This window comes from Chamaea fasciata, unplaced genomic scaffold (assembly GCF_029207755.1).
Source record: "Chamaea fasciata isolate MVZ Bird 193981 ecotype frontalis unplaced genomic scaffold, bChaFas1.0.hap1 SCAF_11, whole genome shotgun sequence".
NCBI lineage: Eukaryota > Metazoa > Chordata > Aves > Passeriformes > Sylviidae > Chamaea > Chamaea fasciata.
Genome location: NW_027094096.1, coordinates 9,928,607 through 9,949,802, shown reverse-complemented (window position 1 = coordinate 9,949,802; position 21,196 = coordinate 9,928,607). Strand labels below are relative to the sequence as shown.

The 21,196-nt window shown below is 42.1% G+C and overlaps 1 protein-coding gene across 5 annotated transcripts in view; it reads left to right on the top strand.

The window, feature by feature from the left end:
- The window catches only part of DOCK10 (dedicator of cytokinesis 10), a 140,659-nt gene that overhangs the window by 112,536 nt on the left and 6,927 nt on the right, over window positions 1-21,196 (top strand). For 2 of the 5 annotated variants that reach the window (XM_066193184.1, XM_066193181.1), the window contains exons 34-52: window positions 326-437; window positions 1,149-1,270; window positions 1,356-1,470; window positions 1,637-1,703; window positions 2,455-2,502; window positions 2,960-3,061; window positions 3,717-3,841; window positions 4,232-4,344; window positions 5,067-5,204; window positions 6,753-6,935; window positions 7,489-7,599; window positions 8,989-9,204; window positions 9,894-9,951; window positions 10,279-10,377; window positions 11,996-12,102; window positions 12,546-12,668; window positions 13,593-13,706; window positions 18,693-18,839; window positions 19,166-19,376. In XM_066193184.1, coding sequence (XP_066049281.1) covers window positions 326-437; window positions 1,149-1,270; window positions 1,356-1,470; window positions 1,637-1,703; window positions 2,455-2,502; window positions 2,960-3,061; window positions 3,717-3,841; window positions 4,232-4,344; window positions 5,067-5,204; window positions 6,753-6,935; window positions 7,489-7,599; window positions 8,989-9,204; window positions 9,894-9,951; window positions 10,279-10,377; window positions 11,996-12,102; window positions 12,546-12,668; window positions 13,593-13,706; window positions 18,693-18,839; window positions 19,166-19,376 — 2,311 coding nt within the window. The remainder of the gene's footprint in view (window positions 1-325; window positions 438-1,148; window positions 1,271-1,355; window positions 1,471-1,636; window positions 1,704-2,454; window positions 2,503-2,959; window positions 3,062-3,716; window positions 3,842-4,231; window positions 4,345-5,066; window positions 5,205-6,752; window positions 6,936-7,488; window positions 7,600-8,988; window positions 9,205-9,893; window positions 9,952-10,278; window positions 10,378-11,995; window positions 12,103-12,545; window positions 12,669-13,592; window positions 13,707-18,692; window positions 18,840-19,165; window positions 19,377-21,196) is intronic. The other 3 variants (XM_066193183.1, XM_066193182.1, XM_066193185.1) reach the window with 3 other exon arrangements.

Genomic DNA, 21,196 nt, shown 5'->3' with positions numbered 1-21,196 from the left:
TCCTTCCAGAAAATGAGCCCATTTCATGTGAGCATTGCTAATGGCAATTAATATTCCTTTCCCAGTGCTGTGTTAATGTTTCAGAAACAAACACTAGTTAGAATTGACCAGTCTTTTACAGCTTCCACTGTGAGAGAATCTCATATTGCAGGTAACTTTTCAGCATATTATGGCAAGCCGTGATCCTTAAAGGCTGGCATGTCCAAACAACTGAAAGTGGGTTCTCAAACTCAGAGTCTTAGAAAAGCCTCCTGGGTGTGCTGTCATTATCCAGGTTGTGAGTGATATCAGCTACTGGAGCTGGTTCTGTTTCTTTCAAATACAGGGATCCAGGGATGACTTGAGCACAGCTGGAGGATTTCAGAGCCAGACAGCAATGAAACATGCAAACTCTGTGGACACCTCCTTTTCCAAAGATGTTCTGAACTCTATTGCAGGTACAAATGAGAGATTGAACAGATACATAGGCAGATTTGTGTGTTTCTCAATCCATTGTGCTTTCTGCTTAGAATTCATGGAGGATATCATTAACTTTTTTATACCATATCCAGGGAAACATGGTATGCAATGTTTCTCTTTCGGATGTCTTTGGATTGACTTTCTCTTGTGAAGCTGTTCTACTTCCACTGCTTCACTTACTCTCCTTCTTTGGAATGATGCCAGTATTCAGGCTCTAAGAAATCCCTTTGTCTGAGTTCCTTCTTGTAGACCCTGCCTGACTTAAAAATAGTTCCAAGGTTTCTCCTCAAAACTCCTGATGTCTCATGGAGGCAAATATTCATAGTTTTTCCAGGCTTAATGGAAGAATAGCAACACAACTTACTTAGTTCACTGCCTCCAAATCCCATTTCAAAATTCAGGGAAATGAATTCAGGCATCTTTCCACTGATTTTTGTATCTTTAGGTCAGTTCTTACAGAATGCAACAGGCCATTTTAATGCCATGAAAAATGGCAAACTGAATCACTGTACTTCGACTTGTTGCATGTTTTCAGTACTAAACATACCCATCAATAGCTTTGCTATTGAAAGTTCAAAGCACTTGTCTCAATCCAGCATGTGACACATTTTAAGTTCTCCATTTTTTTGTTAGTTTTTGTATCCATAAATGTTTTAGTTTAGCATGTTTGCTATGACTTTCATTTACAGCCTTTTCATCAATAGCTATCTCTGCAGCAAACCATGCTGACTCCAGAGCTTCCTTAGCAAGTCTTGAATCTAACCCAAGTACCAATGAAAAAAACAGTGAAAGAACTGACACGTGTGAAAAGGTACATGTGCAAATGTTGAAAACGCTTGCTAAAGGTGGGAGCCCATCACTGCATTTAACAAGGCCCTTTGCTGTCACCTCAACAGATCATGAGACCTTTGTCTTTGATTGGGTCAACTCTTCGTTTTGACAAGCTGGATCAAGCTGAAACTAGAAGCCTTCTTATGTGCTTCCTTCACATTATGAAAACCATTTCAGAAGGTAAAAACTGTGCAGTCACTATTTGATTTGTGTTGCTGTAAAATGCTGTGAATGCTGAATCCAAGTGAGCATTAAATTAGAAAAATTATCAGTGTATATTACGGGCTTTGGGCTAAGTTTAATTCCCTGTAATGGATACATAATATATTTTAATATCTCCTCTTAGATGCACTGATTTCCTACTGGTTGCGAGCACCCTTCTCAGAAATAACAGACTTTTTCAGCATTTTAGAGTAAGTTTATTTTGTGGCTGTTTGATTTTTGTGTTGAATATTCTAAAGTGCTGGCTGCAAACAATTCCTCTTTGGGTTTGTCCACCTATTGGAATAGTCTGAGATAGCTCTTGTATCTTAAATTATTTTGCTATAGTCTTCCAAAGTCATAATGGGACATTATTAATAAGATACATATCCTCCAAGATGTTGTCATTTCCATGAACAGGGGTCATAATGCTTTGTGTCTTTCTCCTAAAAGAGATTTTCAAATTAGTTTCCCATTCGGTGTTGAGATTCTGTTCTTCCCTTGAGAAAAATGTTTAGCTCCTCAAAACTTCCCAACCATAAGAAAAGTCACATAGTGTAGGATGACCCACTTTTCACATCCCCAGGGTGGTTTGCTCAATCCAATCTATGCATGACTGCAGAATCCAGCAGGTTTTGGAATTTCTTCACCATCTTGTAGTTGAAATCTGAGTTATTTACCTTCAGCTGGTGAAGAAGCAATGCTTAGCAATGCTTTTGCAGCCAGGTTTTTGCCTTTGCCATCTCACTAGGCAGGAATCTTCAACCGTGGAGGAAAAGAACATGGTTGTGCAAAGTGCTGCCACATCTGATGTGTCCCTAGGCTGGGAACTGCTGCATTCTGTTCTTTTTGCCTACTAGCAGGCGGATATGCCATGGGTTTCATTGAGGCACTAAGATTCAGTATCTTTTTCATAAATACAAAGCCATTAATAGGTATAAAATGCATTGTTTTATCTTTCAGGGTTTGTCTGCAAAATTTCAGATATCTAGGAAAACGCAATATTGTCAGGTAATTCTGTTGTTACAGACTCTGTGTTGCAGTATTTACATATGAAAGAATTCTGGGGCCATTCTTGACCACATTTCTGTAGATATGCAAAATAAGAACTTTGAACACTGTATTTATACATGGAAAAAATAGTTTTAATGAACATGGATAATTGTTTCACAGAAAAAAAAAAAAAAAAAAAAACACAAAAAAACCCACTCCTTCCTCCCTGAAAAAATGTGAGATCACGTTCAGCTGTGAAATGTGGAATGCACACTTTGTCTCAGCTGATGTTTTGTTTTTAATTTTATATTACTGCTGTGAACTTGTCTATATGTCATGCAGTGTCAAAATTAAAGGTCACCAGATGAACCACTTCTTGCTCCACAGCAGGTTTTGTCAGGCCTGTATTTACTCTTCAGGGCCATGGCAAAATCTGTGTCACAGATCAACACTTATTTTGTCTTTCTCTTAACAGGAAAATTGCAGCTGCTTTTAAGTTTGTCCAGGCCACCCAGAATAATGGAACTCTTAAAGGTTCGAACTCCTCTGGCCAGGCATCAGGGCTGCTCTCACAATGGTAATGGCACATTGAATTCCTAATTCTATAAACCCTCAGCCTGGGTTTATTCTGGTTTAGCCTGGTTTATAAACGCATCCTCCACCCTCATACTCTGTCACAGCATTGATTGAAAAGAGGTTGACAAAATGTGTAACGAATTTCAGAGGCCTCAGAGCTTTAAACTGTAAAAAGTTGAGTCTCTTCATCTTGATTTACAAGATGTTGGTTAGAGTGTTATATTCAGAATACATGAATATGCACACATGTATTTTTACTGTCATTGTCATTTTGTCATCATTTCTTTCACCTCATAGAAACTGTATTATTTCTTTCTTGAACAGGATATATTTTTCCTGTGTTCTGAGCTAACAGAACTTACTTCAGTTTTTCTTCACCCAAAGACAGTTTTCTAAACATCAGCCAGTTATTTAAGCTGATGGTTTTTTTTCCGTGCTTAATGGAAGTTTTGTCCCCTGTGATTTCAAGAAACCACAGCACATGTTTGTTTTGTCCACCTCACTGACTTCCCTCATCTTTGTTTCTCTGAAGAATTTTGCATCATTTTGTTTAATTCAGCCATTGAGAAGTACTGCAGTAACTGACATAGAAAATTCTGAGTAGGCACAGTAATTTATTCCTTTTTTCTATTCTTAATGGTACCTTTCAATTGCAGGATGCATTCTACTTCAAGTCACGATGGCCACAAGCACCACAGATCTCAAACATTACCAATAATCCGTGGCAAAAATGCACTTTCTAACCCCAAACTCTTGCAGATGATAGACAGTAGCACTGCAAGTAAGTACAGAAATTATTTACTTCCCTCTGGAATTCTGTGGGATTTAGATCAGGCTCTATACAGACCTTTTCCTGACAGGAGGCTCTTAAAATTATGAGATTGGAGTCATCTATCCCACTTCCCAATTAGGTTTCTTTGCTCCTTTGAGAAAGAACAGAAACAGTGAAGGGATGTACTCACATCACTGGTGCAGTTGGTGAGAGTTGACTCAAACCTCCTCCTCTTTCATCTCCTATGAGCAGTTTTCTTCAAAAAACCACTTTGATTAAAAGTGCAGTTAGGACTGCATCTCTGCTGTGATGAGACTTAAGGACCAGATTGCAGAATTAAATCATCTTTAACGACACTCAGGAGATTGTTTTTCATCTTTCTTTTTTTTTATGCTGAAGGCACCTCCAATGAAACAGACATTGTACAGTATGTAGACACAGAGGCAAACATTGCTACAGAAGTTTCCCTCACAATCCTTGACCTGTTGTGTCTTTACACTCTGAATCACCAGGTATGTTTTGCTGGATTTCTTTTCTGCTTGAACTGGTGGGATCTGGGGTGAAAGGAAAGCCTGGAGGGGCAGGCACACAGAAAACTTGAAATGTCCGAGACAGCAGGATAGGAAATAAGATATGCCAGTCCTCAGTGAAGGTCTTGTAGAAGGGAATTGGTTCATAGTACCCAAAATGAATAGAAGGAGGTGGAAGAAGAACATCCTACATATCCAGGGCTATGTACAACCCTGCTCTGCTTGGAAGTGTCTTGGATCTAGTATTACATCACCTTTTCTGAATCATGCTTAGCCTACTAGATTTCAGAGATTGTCAACAACAGATTTCCAAATTGCTTATTATTTCTATCTCTGCAAGTCAGCAGATGAATCCTCTGCCTCTTCAAAAATTGCTCAGATTGCTTCAGCAAGCCCAGGTGACTTGATGAAGGTCTCACAGCCATAATACAGCAAGCAGCTCCTTTTACACTTGAGCGCTCCCTCTCTGTCACCCTAACCCTTAAATATAGTGTGTACAATCCATGAGTAGTACAGACATAGCAAAGGGCTTTTCTTGAAAAACTGCAAGAGTCTGCAGCAAACTGGGAAAACATCATCTGCAGAAATTTTAGGTTGAAAAAAGCATCTCTCTAGGAGCACTCCGAGGTAATGTCCTGCAGATCCTTCTCCTGTTCATTCATTTCAATAACCACAATGTCCTGTCTTGTCTGTGAACTTTTCAGAGGCAGCTCCAACAATCTGATTGCCAGAATGTGTTGATGAAGAAAGTCTTTGACACGCACATGCTCTTTCTGCAAATCAACCAGTCAGCAGCAGCTCTCAAACATGTCTTTGCTGCTCTACGGCTCTTTGTAGGCAAGGTAACTCTGGGTTTATTCTGTTACTCGTGCTTATCAATATGTTACAGCAAGTACAGCTTGGGGACAATTGGACACCTGGCAAGAGTTCTGAACTTACTCTTATAATACTCACTCCTCAAAAGGATGGTCTGATTTATTGCTAATTAAAAGTAAGATGTTCCCACTGTCTGAAAAAACAGTTGCTTTGAAATTGAAAAATTTACTAAGAAGGGGAAAGTTTTAATGTAAGTAGATAAGTGATGTCCAGCTCTGTGGTGTATCCATTGACTTCCCTGCTTTTACCACCTATGGAAGAAAACTTGAAACCCTAGACTTCCATGGTCTTCATGGCAGATACCTGGTTTGCAGAATCCAGCAGTGAATGATTACTGCTGTCCCCAGAGAAACTAGCAGGAGGGTATTCCACACACTTCACCAAAAGTTCATCCACACTAATACAGTTTTACAAACACCTGGTTTTAAACAGAGGAAACAATATAGTTATGTGTTAAACAGTTTCTGTGCTTGCATTGCACTTGTGTAAATTGTCATGGGCAATTAGGCACTTGGTGCCAGCTGCAAAAGCTGCACAATTTCCAAGTCACAGACTTAGATGAGATCCTCTGAAAACCAGCCAGTTTGTAGGACTCACATAACAATTGCTCTGGGGAAGTCAGAGTAAGCAAGGCTGGCCCTGGTTCCTGAATGTTTCTGTGAAACACAAGAGTGTAGCTGAGTTTGCAGCATGTGGCCTCCCTCTGGTTGTTGTCTCAGGGGAAAAGAGGAGGAAATCATGCTTGTCCCAGTAGTGCACCTTGAGGACATGGGGGAAATATGAAGTAAACCATCCACAGATGGCTTTAAATGACATACCTGGCAGCTAGGAGTGGAATAACTCTATGCAATGGGGAGAATGAATAAATATCCAGAATTGCCCTTCTCATTTATCCTGTAGCTTTTGGGATTGAATTCTCCCTTCATGGTTCTGTGGGAGCAGGGTTCTGTTGTGGTTCCTGCAGCAGAACCCTTAATTACTCAGGCAGTAATCAAGATCTATAGCTCATGTGTACATTTCCACCTCTCCTCCCTCAGTCTTCTATTACACTCGCCCTGCTGGTAACAGTGGGTATGGTTTGGAGAGCCCTTCTCTGTTGTCTCCTGCTTTCCACACCCTTGACCTCTGGAAGTTCATTGACCTTGCTCCTCAAAGTATTTTCCTTCTGCTGAACAGCTTTTATAACTGTGCAGAACTCCCCCTGCTTTTCCTGGTTAGCCATCATGCATTCCTTGCAGATTCCTTGCAGATTTCTTGCTGCTGGGCTTGCTGTGTGCCAGCTGCTGTCTGGGCTTCCTAGAGGTCAGTTTGATGGCATAAAGTGTTTGTATGAAAATCTGAATATAGTTCTTAATTAATGTTAATTTGCGTGTGGGATTATATTTCGTTTAACCCCTGGTATGTATAACTGTGGGAGAGTTACTGAAAGGTTAAGAAAAAATTGTTAACTCAGAATAACTGCACCAAGACCTGAGAGCAGTAGTGAACATAAATACACACATTTTTTTCAATAGTTCCCATCAGCATTCTTCCAAGGACAAGCAGATCTCTGTGGTTCCCTCTGCTATGAAATCCTGAAGTGCTGTAACCATAGATCACGTTCAACTCAGACAGAAGCATCTGCTCTTCTTTATTTTTTCATGAGGAAGAACTTTGAATTTAACAAGCAGAAATCAATAGTCAGATCCCATCTACAGGTAAGTGAAGTGTGAGATCATCAATATTTAACTGATGTGCATTACTTTTTATTATTATTTTTTTTATGCATTGAAGCAAGGCAATCCTTTTGCAGTCCTCAGACAGGCAATTCTCTGTGGCAGCTTGATTTTCCTGCCAAGTCTGAAGTTGGACTGGATTCTCTGCTGTTCTTGGGCTGCTCAGCTCTGTTCCAGGGAGAGACAACAGCTGTGAATGTATCTGCATTGCCAGATTTATGGCTATTCTTGACTCACGTGTTGCTTACAGCAGTTGGAGCACAGCTGATGAAGGAACTAAACAGAATCTGACAGTACAGGAACAGACATGTAAAGTCCAGTAATAACATATTTACACTGCAAAATGTGAACAGTTACAAAATTTTGAAAGATTACTCACAGTCCTGGCCTTTGTACATGTACATACACCCTCACAAGACAGGTATGAAATTCCACTAGCCTGCTACATCAAGTCATACAAAAATAGGAGTTAAAAACTCTTCTGAAACTCTGATTTCTTTGCTAATTGCATCCTGTGTTTGCTCCCCCTGTGCAGCTCATCAAGGCAGTGAGCCAGCTGATAGCGGATGCGGGGATTGGCGGATCTCGGTTTCAACACTCACTCGCAATTATAAATAATTTTGCTAATGGAGACAAGCAGATGAAAGTAAGAAACATTTTTTGTCAATCACTACCTCTTGCAAAAGGTCAACAATTTCACAGGAGCAAGTGTTTCAGTAAATAAAATTGGTGGCTCTATTAGCCAGTGATTTATGCATTCATACTGTGCCTTTCTCAGGCAATCTGAAGTTCATGAAGGTGTTTGTGACTCAGAAGCTTAATAACTGAAAATAATTTTTAAACAAAAAAAAATTTAGTTAAAAACAGTATTACTTGTTATTTATTGTTTATTTTCTTCATTTGCCTCATGTCAGAGGTCATGCATTGGGACCAATAGAACACAATTGCAGTTAACAAACAATTTTTAGTCTACAAGTGCACCCTTTCCTCTGTTCAATAAATGCATAGCAAAACCAGGCACAACAGTTGCGTTTGGTAAGACCTTGCTAACTCACTGAAGGTATACCTGGCTCTTAGATGAGCTACCACTGCTATTATAGTCATTGTCTATACTAAAATTCTTTTTTCAAAGATTCTGGCTTTTAATTTTTACAATTCTTGTCCAAACATGTGTCAATGTGCATTTTCAGTTTTATACTTTGGAGGTGTTGTCCTTCTCTGAAGGTGACTTTAGGGTATCTCCACTGAGATTAATAATAAAGTTAGCATAAACAAATTGGTAGATAGTCTGCAGAAGTAATTTGATTTGTTATCTAATAGGATGTCATTACAATTCTACTTGTTTTTGAAGTGCAGCTTTGATTTCACAGCACTGCAGTCGGTCGCACTGCTTCTGTGGCTTGCTCATCTCTGTGTGACATAGAGGAGAAAGTATTTAATTTCTTTCACTTTTTCTGAATGTTTCGCTTTTAAACAAAGCAAAGAATGGAAATAAGTCTGAAAAGAAATATATTTCACCGCTTATCTAAAAAACTGGAGAGCTGAGCTAAATATGTTGAGAACAGCTGGTGGGAGTAATATAAGGACTCTGTTTTAATCTTGCACAGTGTGAGAAGGTCAGGAGCCAGACTTGTGCTTTATTCCCATGGTGGAACATGCTGGGAGTGTAGTTAAGCAGGACTATCTATAGCACACGGTGCTGTTGCTCAGAGGACAGTGTGGAAGGATCCAGTTCTGGACCCAGTAAGCCATTGAGGAACACCTGTTCCAGTTCCCTGACTTCAGCAGAGCTGTGGGACATGGGCAGTGGAACAGGTGACTGACTTGGGCCATCTTGTAGTGTTTGACACATCAGGGAAAAACACCCAGAGCTTGTGTGCAATGTGTGCATGCTCTGCAACTGTGACTGCTCCGAAGCCTGCCCAGCTAGGGAAGGGGATGGAGGCCCTCTGTAAGCAGACCTTTAGCTTGTTCAGGGGTGCAGCATGTGGCTCTTTGGATGGTTTCAGTGATGCATTGCTTATCTTTCCCAAAGAACGTTAATTTCCCAGCAGAGGTGAAGGACCTAACCAAGCGCATCAGGACGGTTTTGATGGCCACAGCTCAGATGAAGGAGCATGAGAAGGACCCTGAGATGCTGGTGGACCTGCAGTACAGCCTGGCAAATTCCTATGCCAGCACACCTGAGCTACGCAGGACGTGGCTTGAAAGCATGGCCAAGATTCACGCAAGAAATGGAGATTTATCAGAGGTAATGTACATAAATGGACAGGAAATCCATTTGTCTTTAGGCTGAGTTGTTCTGATGAAAAGGGCTTTGGAAGACTGACAACAGTAGTGAGTTTAGAGAATCGTAGAGTCTCTCTCATGTATCTGAAATCAGAGGAGTGGAGGTTTGAAAACACCTGGGGATGTGATATGCTCATTCCAGCTTGCCTGCTCATGAGTACCTGATCCATCCTGGAGCAAGACTGGCAACTGTCTGACAGGGAAGCTGAGGGCATGGCACCTCTGCTGCCTACGCCTAACAGGCACAGTAGCTGTGGTGTCGAGGAGGTTATGAGCAGTGAGTAACTCACATAAAGGATTTTCTTCTCCCCCACTACGGCCTAGAAGAGGAGCTTTGTTTATAATGTGTTGTCATTTTCATCAAAGACTAAATGGGTGATGCAAAATTCCACTTCATAACGCAGGGATACCTTATTTGTTAAGTCATCTTAATGGTTCTCTTGAAAAAAATCTATGCATTTACATAAGACACCTCGTGAAATTAAACTTGAGGAGGATTTCATCATTTAGTCCTTTATTTTCTTAGATTACTTTTGTCTTCCCTTTTCTGCCTCATGATTTAGCAGTGCTGAAAGCACATGCTCCTCACCACGTGTATGCTGTAATTCAGGGTACTTTAACATATCCATGTATGCTGGTCTCTCGTTACAGGCTGCTATGTGCTATATTCATATTGCTGCTCTCATTGCAGAGTACCTGAAGAGAAAAGGTAAGATCAACACATTCAAAACCAACTGTGTATCTCAAAATATTATTGTTCAAAATCCTTTTCGGCTATTCTGCTTTCCTTCTTTATATGTATAGTATTCTTAAAGCAGCTTGAATTCTTCCCCAATCTTTTCTTTTTAAAATGTATCATAAATGCTAGTCTTAGACTGGAACAGTGAAAGTGTGTTTTGTGTAAAGAGGTTTAATTAAATGTTTAGCAAGCTAGTGCTAATAGAGAATGCCTCACTTGTTGGTCTGTTGTTATTAAATATGCATGTATTAACACATACCAGTAGCAGTATACTAATACCATCTTACAATATCATAGGTTACTGGAAAATGGAAAAGATTTGTACCTCACGTATGCTCCTGGAAGATGCTCAAGTCTCTGATAGTAATGTGTTACTAACAACTCACAATGGAGGAAGTGAGTGCTCTAACCGTGCCTGTTTGTGGGTCAAATAACATGATTAGGAGATCAAACCACTGTTTTCCAACTGATCTGGAAAAATATCCACCAAATCCAAACTGTTTCTAGTGCATGTTGAAGGCTGTTATAGAAAGCAATGTTGGAAACATCATGAGTTCCTTTCCTGATGCTCGTTGGCTGGTTTGATGGATTGCTCAGAATGTCTCTGGTTATGGGCTTTTGCAGCAGGAAAATCCCTCTTGGGTCAATTGGTGTTTAGCATGCAAATCCATGTCCAATTCCTTGGCTATCCAAAGCTGGGAGGGCAGGGGGATGGAATTAATATCTTGTTATCCATATGTAACTTAGTATAGATAAAGGGGTTTTTTTAAATCTATGATACTTATTTAAAAAATAAAGTGCAGGCTTATATTTTTTAATGCTTCTATGCCAATGGTTGTTTAGTTTATGAAATCTGTATTTCATAGTAATTCTCAGCCTGAGATATGTTAGCAATTTCCAGGGTCAAGGGCAAATATCTGGGGAAGAAAAAACAGTTTTGAAAAGACTATAGTCCTTCAATACATCTGGAAGTGTCTCTAGACAAGATGAAAAAATGCATCCTTTTAGAAGGAAGCTTTCTGTGATGAGCAGTAGTTGTGAGACAGTTCAGTAGTGGTAAAAGACTTTGCCTGAATAAAGATTATAGTAGCTGGAGTGAAGAACTTGGGTGATTTGAAACCTGTACTTAAACAGTTTTCAAACGTTGAGAGAGAGAATGGCAGTCCCCATCTCAGTGTATATGGGTTAGCTTCTTCAATTGAGCCATAGTAGCATTTTCCTACTTTTAAATTAAACATGGGCCTTGCCAGGAGTTTGTCACCTCCCCTGGCAGCTTTACTTTCTCCACTCCAGAGCAGTAGTAAAGCCCTTGCAGGGCAGACCGTTCCTGATCTGTAAAGCGTGATGCCTGTGCCAGTTGTTTCTGCTGCTACCACGGCACAAAGGCCTCAGCTTGGCAAATACTCAATTTAAGCTCAATTTTATTTCTTATGAGCCTTCCCATGTGCAGCTGCTGCCACCAGCCAGAGCTTTCTGCAAGGGAGTGCCTTGGCTGGGGCCCTGGAAGCACTGCTGCCCCAGGGCAGGACGAGAGAGCCACTGCCAGCATGGCCTGGAGCCTAGCATGGGCACAGCCTGCCCTGGAGCCACCAACCCTGGGCTGTGGCACTCCTGGGGGACTGTGCCCCTGGGACACCTGACAGGTGGGACACATGCAGGATCCCCAAGTGTGACTTGTGTCATCTCAGCCTGCAAGGGTCATTCCTCTGCACAAAGGAGCACTGCACGTGAAGCTTTGCAGGGACTGCCAGCACTTACAGCTCAGGAACCCAAGTGCCAAAGAGAGGAATAACACTGCATCAGGAAAATGTTATCGTTCCCCTTTGCCTGGAGAAGTGAATTTATATCATTGAGGAAAATGTGTAATAGTCTCACAAATTCAATCAGCTCCATTTGTGCTTCTCATTACTTGGGCTGTGAAAGAAATGAACTCATCAGCTCTGTTTTAATGGCATCTAGTAGCTTCTTGAAGTATCTGGCCATTAATCGCCTTTCTTATGACTTGCACTTCAAGGCTTATTTTCCATGGGATGGCCTGCTTTTCTGAGCATTACCCCCAACATTAAAGAAGAAGGTGCTATGAAGGAAGACTCTGGGATGCAAGATACTCCCTATAATGAGGTTAGCAACGTTAACATTTATATACCTGGTCTGTATTAACAGAGTGTTATTTCTAGTGCAATCCTGTGCAAGTTACAACAAATTATAGTGAGTGTACTCAGGCAATGTTAACAGGCACGCAGCTTTTGAGTGAAATGTCACAGCTGTTGCAGTGGTGTTTAGCTAAGGAGAACGTAAAGTACCAGAGCTGGAAGTCAGGGCAGGGGGAAGCACATGAAGCAAACGCATTCTTCTGCATGAGGTGACAACTATTCAAGTATTTTCGTGTTACTGTTATTTCGGGTTTTTTGTCTAAAGAAGAGCATTGTGTAATTGCAATAAACCTTAATATAGAAGTTCCAGAATAAAAATGAGGTAGTGGGTATGTGCTTTTGCTGCATTGCTATTAATTAAATGCCACCAGCTGTCAAGTCACTGAACTATTTGCATTTGTGAAATTGCAGAATATTCTCGTGGAACAGCTGGAGTTGTGTGTTGAGTACCTCTGGAAGTCTGAGAGATACGAGCTTATTGCTGAGGTTAACAAGCCTATCATTGCTGTTTTTGAAAAGCAGAGGGACTTTAAAGTAAGTGGGTGTTTGGTTTGGGTCTTTTTAATTATCCTGAGGCAACAGTAAAGATCAAAATTTTTAGGGGAAAAAAATGTGCTTTCGTTAAAGGGAATGTTTTCTTTCTTCCTGACTGTGATTTCTCCTTTTAATGTTTTGTGCTGTGAGAAAATAGAAAAACTTTGGTGTCTTCCCTGCCTCTTTTCAGCATCAATGCAACAGTAAATGTAAAAAAGATTTCAAGCAAACCTCTTGTCTTGCCAGTGGATATGACTTTTACATGGGTTTTAAACCAAAAGCACATTTGCACTGTATTTAAGTTTAGAAAATGCTGATAAATTGTATGATTTCTTTGCAGTTTCAGGGTTTCTTAGTTTCTTATTTACTTGGCAATTTCAATACATAATGGGTGGCCAGATGATAATCTCATTTACTGATTTTTCTGGGTTTAAATTGAAAGAGACACAAAGTGGTAGGTAGCAATAAGGTGCATGCTAAGGAGGCAGGTCCTCAGATTTTAACTTAGCTGAAATTTTGGTTCACTATCTTGAGAAAGTGCTGTTTGGTGGTAACTGTGGAAAGCGCATCTTTGTGCGGGGTTGGGAGCTGATTGGAGTCGTTGGCACCTTGTTCTCACCTGCGCAAACAACAGTGGGTTCTCTGACCCCTTACCAGATCAGCAGCACTGTCTGGTGGTGGGCTGAATCTCTGTGACCCTGTGCACAAAGGCTCCACTGCCACAAAACTCCTCAGAAGATGACAGAAACCTTGCAATGACTCTGTAGTGACTGCCAGCGAGGTTAAACTATTCCCTTAGCACATACAGCCGTCTTTGCAAAGGTGTGGGAACCCAGTTAAGGCAAGCCAGGGCTGCGCAGAGCTGTGGTGGCATTTCCCAAGGTGCTGGTGTGCCCTCACTCCCCTCCCTGTGCCTGTTTGCAGAGACTGTCTGACCTGTACTACGACATCCACCGCTCCTACCTGAAGGTGGCAGAAGTCGTGAACTCTGAGAAACGTCTCTTCGGGCGCTATTACCGGGTGGCGTTTTATGGGCAGGTAAGTGAGTTTGGGTTCTGCAGTCCCCACAGTCAGAGATTTCAGAGCTGTTCATGATACAGTTCAGGGAAGCGCCTGGTAGTGAAGCACAGGGTGAATGCTGCCTCATGGGTCAGACTCCCAGTAGGATTTTAGTCAGGACAGGGCACTCAGTTGCCTCTGTGTAAACCGCTGCTGTGGATTTAGTGGTGTGTTAGAGAACAGACTTCTGTGTCAGCTTTAGTTCTTGACTTCATAAAGCAAAGCTGAGACTGAGGCAGGGCAGGTTTTTTCAAACTGCAACATAAATAGAATCAGATAAGGCATCTTTGATATGTGGCACTCTCCTCTAACAGATCTTAAAGCAGAGCAGTATTCAGTAGATGCTTTGTTGTGTTTTTCACTGACTCTGCCTTCTGCTTCCAGGCCACCTCTGATTCTGTGCAATGTACTGTAGAATAGCATTATTCTCTCTGCTGTGCTTCAGCACCCTTGAAGCATTATTTTGTGCTTTCTTCCACCACAAACCAATGTAGCAATCCAGCATGTTCCTTTTAGTCCTGGTTTTGGCAAGCATAAAATTTCCTGTGATCGAAAATATAAAGTGTGTAAACAACAGATTGATGTGAATCATTCTGTTTGCTAATTAGATTTTAATGCAAAATTTGCTCTTTTCTCCTTTTGATCTTATTCAAGGCTGTGGTAAGTCTAGTTCTGTTGCATGTTTCGTTTAATTCTCCTCACACATCCTTCATCCTTCCCTCTACTGTTACTTAACATTAATTTCCCTGTGCTCTTGATTCTTTTGGTTCGTGGCAGATGAAATAACGTTGCTGCATTCATTGTTGCATCCTGCAAACTAACTTTTGTTTGTTCAGTTACCTGAATTACGGAGCTGTATCTGTCATCATGTTGTATGTGCACTGTGGGGCCCAATGCTGCTTCATCTCATCTCAGTGGAAGTTCCTCCCAGCTTCACTGGGAGTGGGATTGGACCCCCTCTAACTCTGTTGAAAGTCTTGGGGTAGCATTAATGCTGTTTGAATGCAAGCCTGCTTTCCTGGCCTGCACAGCAGCTCCCAGGTGGAGGGCTGTTGTGTCGGTCTGGGGTCTATGGCAGTGGTCACTGGAGCACTCTGGGCAGGCTGTGGCCGTGGCCATGGTCCTGGCAGTCCCTTGTTGGAGCAAGCAAATGGGAATTCAGAGGGGAATGGCAGGTCCTGGCTCTCTGGACAGATTAGCAAGGCCAAACTTGCCAAATGCAAGGAGGAAGTGAGCTGTACCTGAGGAAGGGCAGAGTTTTCCTTATGCCTGGCCTTCCTCAAAACAGGAGCAGCACAGAGCAAAGCAGGGTTCTCCTACTTGCAGCCTCTGGGCAGCACTGTCCCAGATCCAGTGGCTCTCCCACTGGGTGATTTAGCTGCAGCACTTCTGCTGCCCTGGGTTAGCACTTTGGTAACACTGCAATGACTTTCCAGGTGCCAGTGCCACAAGGGCAACTTCATTTAAACAGCTTTAGTGCTCTGAAGGGTGAGACTGTCACACTTGTCTTCCTCTTTTTGTTCCCCCCAGTCACTGGGCTCTAAAGGCTCTAAAGGCAACAAACACTGTTTTGTCCTTGCCCTCTGCAGGAGAGATGTGATGTGGCTGCTGTTCCTTAACTGAAACAAAAGCTGCAGAGAAAGCAGATTAAAGAACAAAAGAATAATGTTAATACTGGGAGGGAGAATTTTGGGGGTTCTTAGTGGAGAAAGATGATCTGCATCTGCACCTGAAAACTGTTCTTTATGCAAGGCAGGCTCAGTTTTTGGTTACTGCATTGCTGCAGGGACCCTGTGCAAGGATGGTTTGAATTAATGTGATCCTCAGGGAGGACACAGTCATCTGTTTTCACCAGCAGGATTTATTTGCCAGCTCAGGGAGCCGGATCTCATGGCAGCTGCTGTTTTAGAGTGCACATTCTGTTAAAGGCCTTTGGTGACAGTATCTCAGTGCACCCCCAAGTGACCACACTTGCCAGTGCATATGAGTTTATGCAGATAAGTGTTTGAGAAGTCAGTATCTTTCTTGAATTAAGAACCGAAAAAAAAAAAACAAACCCTGTTAAATATATTGAATAGCTGGGCACAAATATTGTGCTAATATGCGAAAATATTCAAGACCTGTTTTTCAGAGCAGTGCCAGGTAAAGGCAGAGCTGAGGGTTTGTTCTCCTGTGTGTACAAGAAGCTGGAGAAGTTGGAGGGTAGAGTTCCATAGTGATCTCAAGCACTCACTGTGGGAAGAGACAGGGAAAGAACCATTAGATGCCAATTCCTGGCAGGTCAAGCAGAAGGCTTTACCTCAGCACCTTTCCGCAAAGGGCAGAAAATGGTGTGATGTACTGTGAGCTCCAAGGCTGTGTCTGGAGGTGTGTGAGGATGAGGAAGGGCCTTATCAGAACTCCCACAGTGATAGGCCTCGGTCACAACCTGTCTCTCAGAACATCAGAGCTCAGTGGAAACCAGTAACCTGCTGTTCAGGAGGTCATCTGCCTTCCATCACCATCAGCTGCTCCCTGTAATCATTTTCCTCTCTGAGGCTGTGTTGTCCTTGCAGGACCAAGCCAGCCAGGATGAAAATAATCCAGGGATATGCATCGATAATGTAACCTTGGCTGCTTAATATTTTAAAATCCTGAAATTGGAGGATATTTGGCTTCTGAAAAGTATTTAATCTTACTTTTAATAGTCTTTGCCAGACATATAGCATATGGCAGACATGATTATTTATAGCTCACAGTTAGCTTCTGCTTGTCACTTGTCAGCTGAAATACTGTAGAGAATATGTACTTAAATGATGTCTCTTGCATTAGAGGTAAAACTAAATCTGTTAGTTGCTTTCAGGTATTTTTTTTTAAAGTAAAACGATTAACAGAGATATCATCTCAGTGTGCCATGCAGCATCAGCAGAGATTTGGCACTTACATATAAACACTGTGTTCCAGCATGCAAACATACACAGAATCAGGGTTTAAAAGCATAAACTATGTTCTAGCTTGCTGTGTGATTACTTTGGAAAACATGAGGGGTTTTGTTGAAAACACTGAATAGTAACAGAAAGCAGATGTCTTTTGACAGAAACAGTCCAGAGTTGTATGTTTAAGTATGATTGCAGTAAACTAATGAGGTTTTCCCACATAAAGCAGCTTTGCTTCAGTGGAAACAGGATCAGAAAGCAGATTATGATCCTGTAGATATTTTCTCAGTGTAATCAATAGGAAGTCAATTTCCTGCCTAGCTCAACAGATGTTTATAGGATGTCAGCTTTGGAGCTCTAGATTTTTTCTCTAATTACCTGTGAAGTTGTTCATATGCCCGTGGAATTTAATTGATAATGTTGTTTAAAATCATGCAATGTTAGAAAGTCACTGTGAGATGAAGAAGATGCTGTCAGATGAGCTGCTGTTGCAGCTATTAATTATTGGTTTCCAGTAATGCCCACAGTACTCCTGACACTTGCCAAATTAAAGAATTTTATTGCCCCTTGTCCTCACTGAAGGAGAAGCCAGAGATGCACATATTTGTTAATTCCCACTGAAATAAAGCTTGGGGAGGGTTTCCTAAAGAAGCAATGAAATTCATAGCTTACTTTATTTTAATTCTGTTTTGGTTTTGTTTTGTTTTGGGTTTTTTTTGGTGAAGATTTGTCTACTCAATCATTTTAGAGGGCAAAGTTGAAACACACTTCCAGATAAAAAAGCTGGATTTTGTATGAGTACCTTCTGAAGAGATTTTGGAGATATCTCTTGCCTTCATTAATTTCTGCTTCTCTGTTTTTCTACAGATGGCAGTTTGCTTAGGCATTTTGTAGAATTAGCCATCCAAGCCACATCATGGGAAGTTCAAAGGGCCTTGGGTCTGACATCATTAATGCTGTCTGCCTTTTCCCCTATCCCTGCAGCTTCAGGTGTTTTCCTCTGGGTCACTTTGCATTAAGGTGGAAGGAAGAGGCTTTGAGTGTAGCTGCAACTGCAGCATCACCAAATTGCATATGAAATCCTGGGAGGGGGGCTGATGCTGTTCATAGCATTGGGATAAATCCAGTCCCTGTTAATGGGGCACGCGCTGCCTTCTGCCCAGCTAGGAGAGCTTCTCCTGGAGCACTGATGTACTTGTTCATCTTGTAGCAGTTGAGTGTCTCACCTGCAGGTGCTGCAATGCTCTGTTGTTTTTTAGAGGTTGGCATTTCTTCTGAAGCCTGACAGACTGGTGTTCAGCTATTCAGTGGACCCTTTTATTAATTCTCTGCCAAATCCATCCATTGTATCAAATAATGGCCTTAACAAGACTGTACCTTTTTTGCAAAGGAACATGGTCCGTATGTCCTTTTTTGTTTTTCTTTTTCTTTTCAAATGTGAATGATTTGCTAATTGTCTCTGGAAGTGCTGCAATTCTATATGGCCTTTCAAGGTGCTCCCCAGAGTTTCTCTTCAGCTGCCCTGAGGAGATGCAGACTGGTTCCCAGGTGCTCTCCATGCCATGGCCATGGGCAGCAGTGCCTGTGCCTGCACACCTGGCTCCCAGAGGATACACTGGAGGTGACATGCTGCACACAACCCAGCTGGGCTCAGTGTCCAGCAAATAGCTGTTAATTGACCCAAATTATTAAGATTTCAAGAATTTTTAATGTCTATTTTTTAATCCATGAGGGTTTTTTCATCATTTTCACATATCAGCATTTTCAAGAAAGCCCTTTAACTCTTTAACCAGCTCGATCTCTTAAGTGAATGAATGTGTAGGGATCTTTTCCTGGGTAAGTTTGGAGATTGCAGACCAGTAAAAACACTGACCTGTAGGCACTTGTCTGCTAGGAGTGGACAGAGGTAAGCTTTTAACTTAGGTGCTGGAAGTGGCCTGTTGGATGCTCTGGTGGGTATACAGGCAACCTTGATTCCTGATGTAAGCACTTGTTTAGGTTTTGCCCTGCTTGCTATGTTCACTGTATCCTTTTGTTTCTTTCCAAACAGGGCTTTTTTGAAGAAGAGGAAGGTAAAGAGTATATCTATAAAGAGCCCAAATTGACTGGCTTGTCTGAGATCTCTCAAAGACTGATGAAACTTTATGCAGACAAGTTTGGAATAGATAACGTGAAGATCATCCAGGATTCCAACAAGGTATGAAAGACCTTGGTTGTGGTTTTGCACAAGGGAGAGAACCGAGTGCATGGTGCAGGATGAGCAGGCAGATGTTTGCCGCAGTGCAGAAGCAGGTTGTTTTCTGTCTCATTTAACTTTCATCTGTTTTTGCCAATGGCTGTAGACAAAGGTCCCACTCTTCTTAGGGAACTCTAGGTAAAATACCTTTGTATCCATCCACGATCTGAGCATTACATTTGGAAGTCTCAGTTTTTATCAATATGGCTATAAATAAACACATCAGAAGTGTAATGGATGCCTTGGAAACTTATCATAATTTCATCATGTTTGCCCCTGTTCCACAGGTGAACCCCAAAGACCTGGACCCCAAATACGCCTACATCCAGGTGACCTATGTGACACCTTTCTTTGAGGAGAAGGAGGCTGAGGAGCGCAGGACAGACTTTGAGATGCACCACAACATTAACCGCTTCGTGTTCGAGACGCCCTTCACGCTCTCGGGGAAGAAGCATGGCGGCGTGGAGGAGCAGTGCAAGAGGCGCACCATCCTCACCAGTACGTCTGCTCCCCTGCTCCCCAGCTCCCCTGCTCCCAGGCCACCTGCTCCCCTGATCCCAGGTCCCCTGCTCCCAGCTCACCTGCGCCCCTGCTCCCCAGCTCCTCTGCTCCCCTGTTCCCTGCTTCCAGCTCCCCTGCTCACCTGTCCCAGCTCAGGTCAAGTGCCAGGTGTCCATCAGTCAGTTGTGCAGCATGATAACTCATCTTTTCACTCTGTGTTGACCATGTGCTCCTTACAGACCTGCTGACCATCTTAGGGATAGTTCCTTTCATTCAGCTGCTTTATTTTTCCTTATAATTGGCATCTTAACTGTTCTTGCAGTGATGTAACTTGGGAGTCATTCTACTTGGAGGCAGCTTAGCACTCAGAACCATTCTCTTTTAATAATAAACAATTCAAAGAAAAAGCCAAGTAGGATATCTGTTCTGCTAAGAGTAAAACTTGCACATAGAAATTTTCATTCAAAATGGGAGTAAGATACATTATATAGATATTTTTTTTTTAAGCTAGAGGTAAGATTTCAATCAGTGTTTTAAGGCAGGAATGTCAGGAGCACTAGATACATCTTCTCTTAATGAGTCATATTAAACTGAAGTTTTTAGCTCCTTATAATGATTGAAATCTCTCCTTTAAAAAGCCTCCTTCGTGAAACTGCTGCTGAAACTTGACATGTCTGAATTTTGATGTATGAGGAGCTGAGATGGAGGCGTTCTCATGGGCAGCTGTGGGCAGGGAGGCTGATGTTCACAGCAAAGGCTCCCAAGTGACAGAAAACCCAATTCCCAACCAACTTCAGTGCATCTGCTTCGCCCAAAGGACAAAGTGAGAAAAACTGCTTACAGTGCAAGCATAGTCACCTAAAAGTTTTGTTCTGACAAGTCAGGAAAGAGGCACTGATGTCTGAGGGTGTCTTGTTACATGACACAGCTTTGTTTGTAACAAGAAGAAAGGAGGAATAGCTTGTGTGTGGGTTTTTTAAGTGCTGGGGCAGCAGTAGGTGTTTTGAGATCTGTACTGAAGCAGGTAGTTTCACTGACTTGAAAGTGCAGCTGTTATGGTCTGTCTGGCAAAAACAGAGAGGGCTGTTCTTCTGGCAAAATATTTTCCCTGGGTTATCACATGCTGTCATCAGCTACCACAGCTCTCAGCCCTGCTCCATCTTTGGTGTTAAGTGGGAATTTGATTGCCTCCTCTTCTCCCCTGCTTTTCCCTTTGGCACCTATCTCACCTCAGTGCTTTTCACTAAAGGAGACATTCTTTTCTTCTCTTCTTTTTTTTTTTTTTTTCCCCACTCCTGCTTTATAAAGTCATGTGTTTTCACTTGTTTCCTGTGTAAAGTTAAGCTGTTTTAGTTTGAGAGGAAAGCAAGGTTTCTGCTGTAACTGGAGGAGTGGTGAAGTCAATGGAGTGGCACCTGCACGGCATCTCTGCTCCAGAGCCTGCTGGGCAAAGGGCGAGTGCAGTCTGGCTGCAGTCCGTGGTTCACTGGCTCTCTGCCATGCCTGGCTTGTGCTTCCAGCTCTGGAAGTCCTGGCTTTCCTGCTCTCCAATGAGACAGACATGCTGTAAACTGTAGCTTATTTAGGTCTGAGCTGACTGGAAGCAGATGCTTAGTGTAGAAAGTCATGCATGGAGTTTGGGAGACCTTCCGAAGCACGGAGGGCAGTCAGAAAAGTGTTAGCTCAGATCAGACTTAACGCACCAGAACAGTACCTTTGCCAAACTCCCTGAGATCCATGAAAGGCCTTGACTGGAGGTAGAGTTTTAAAGGTGAATAATTCCTCTGTCAGCTCCCATAGCAGTATTTAGGTTGAAT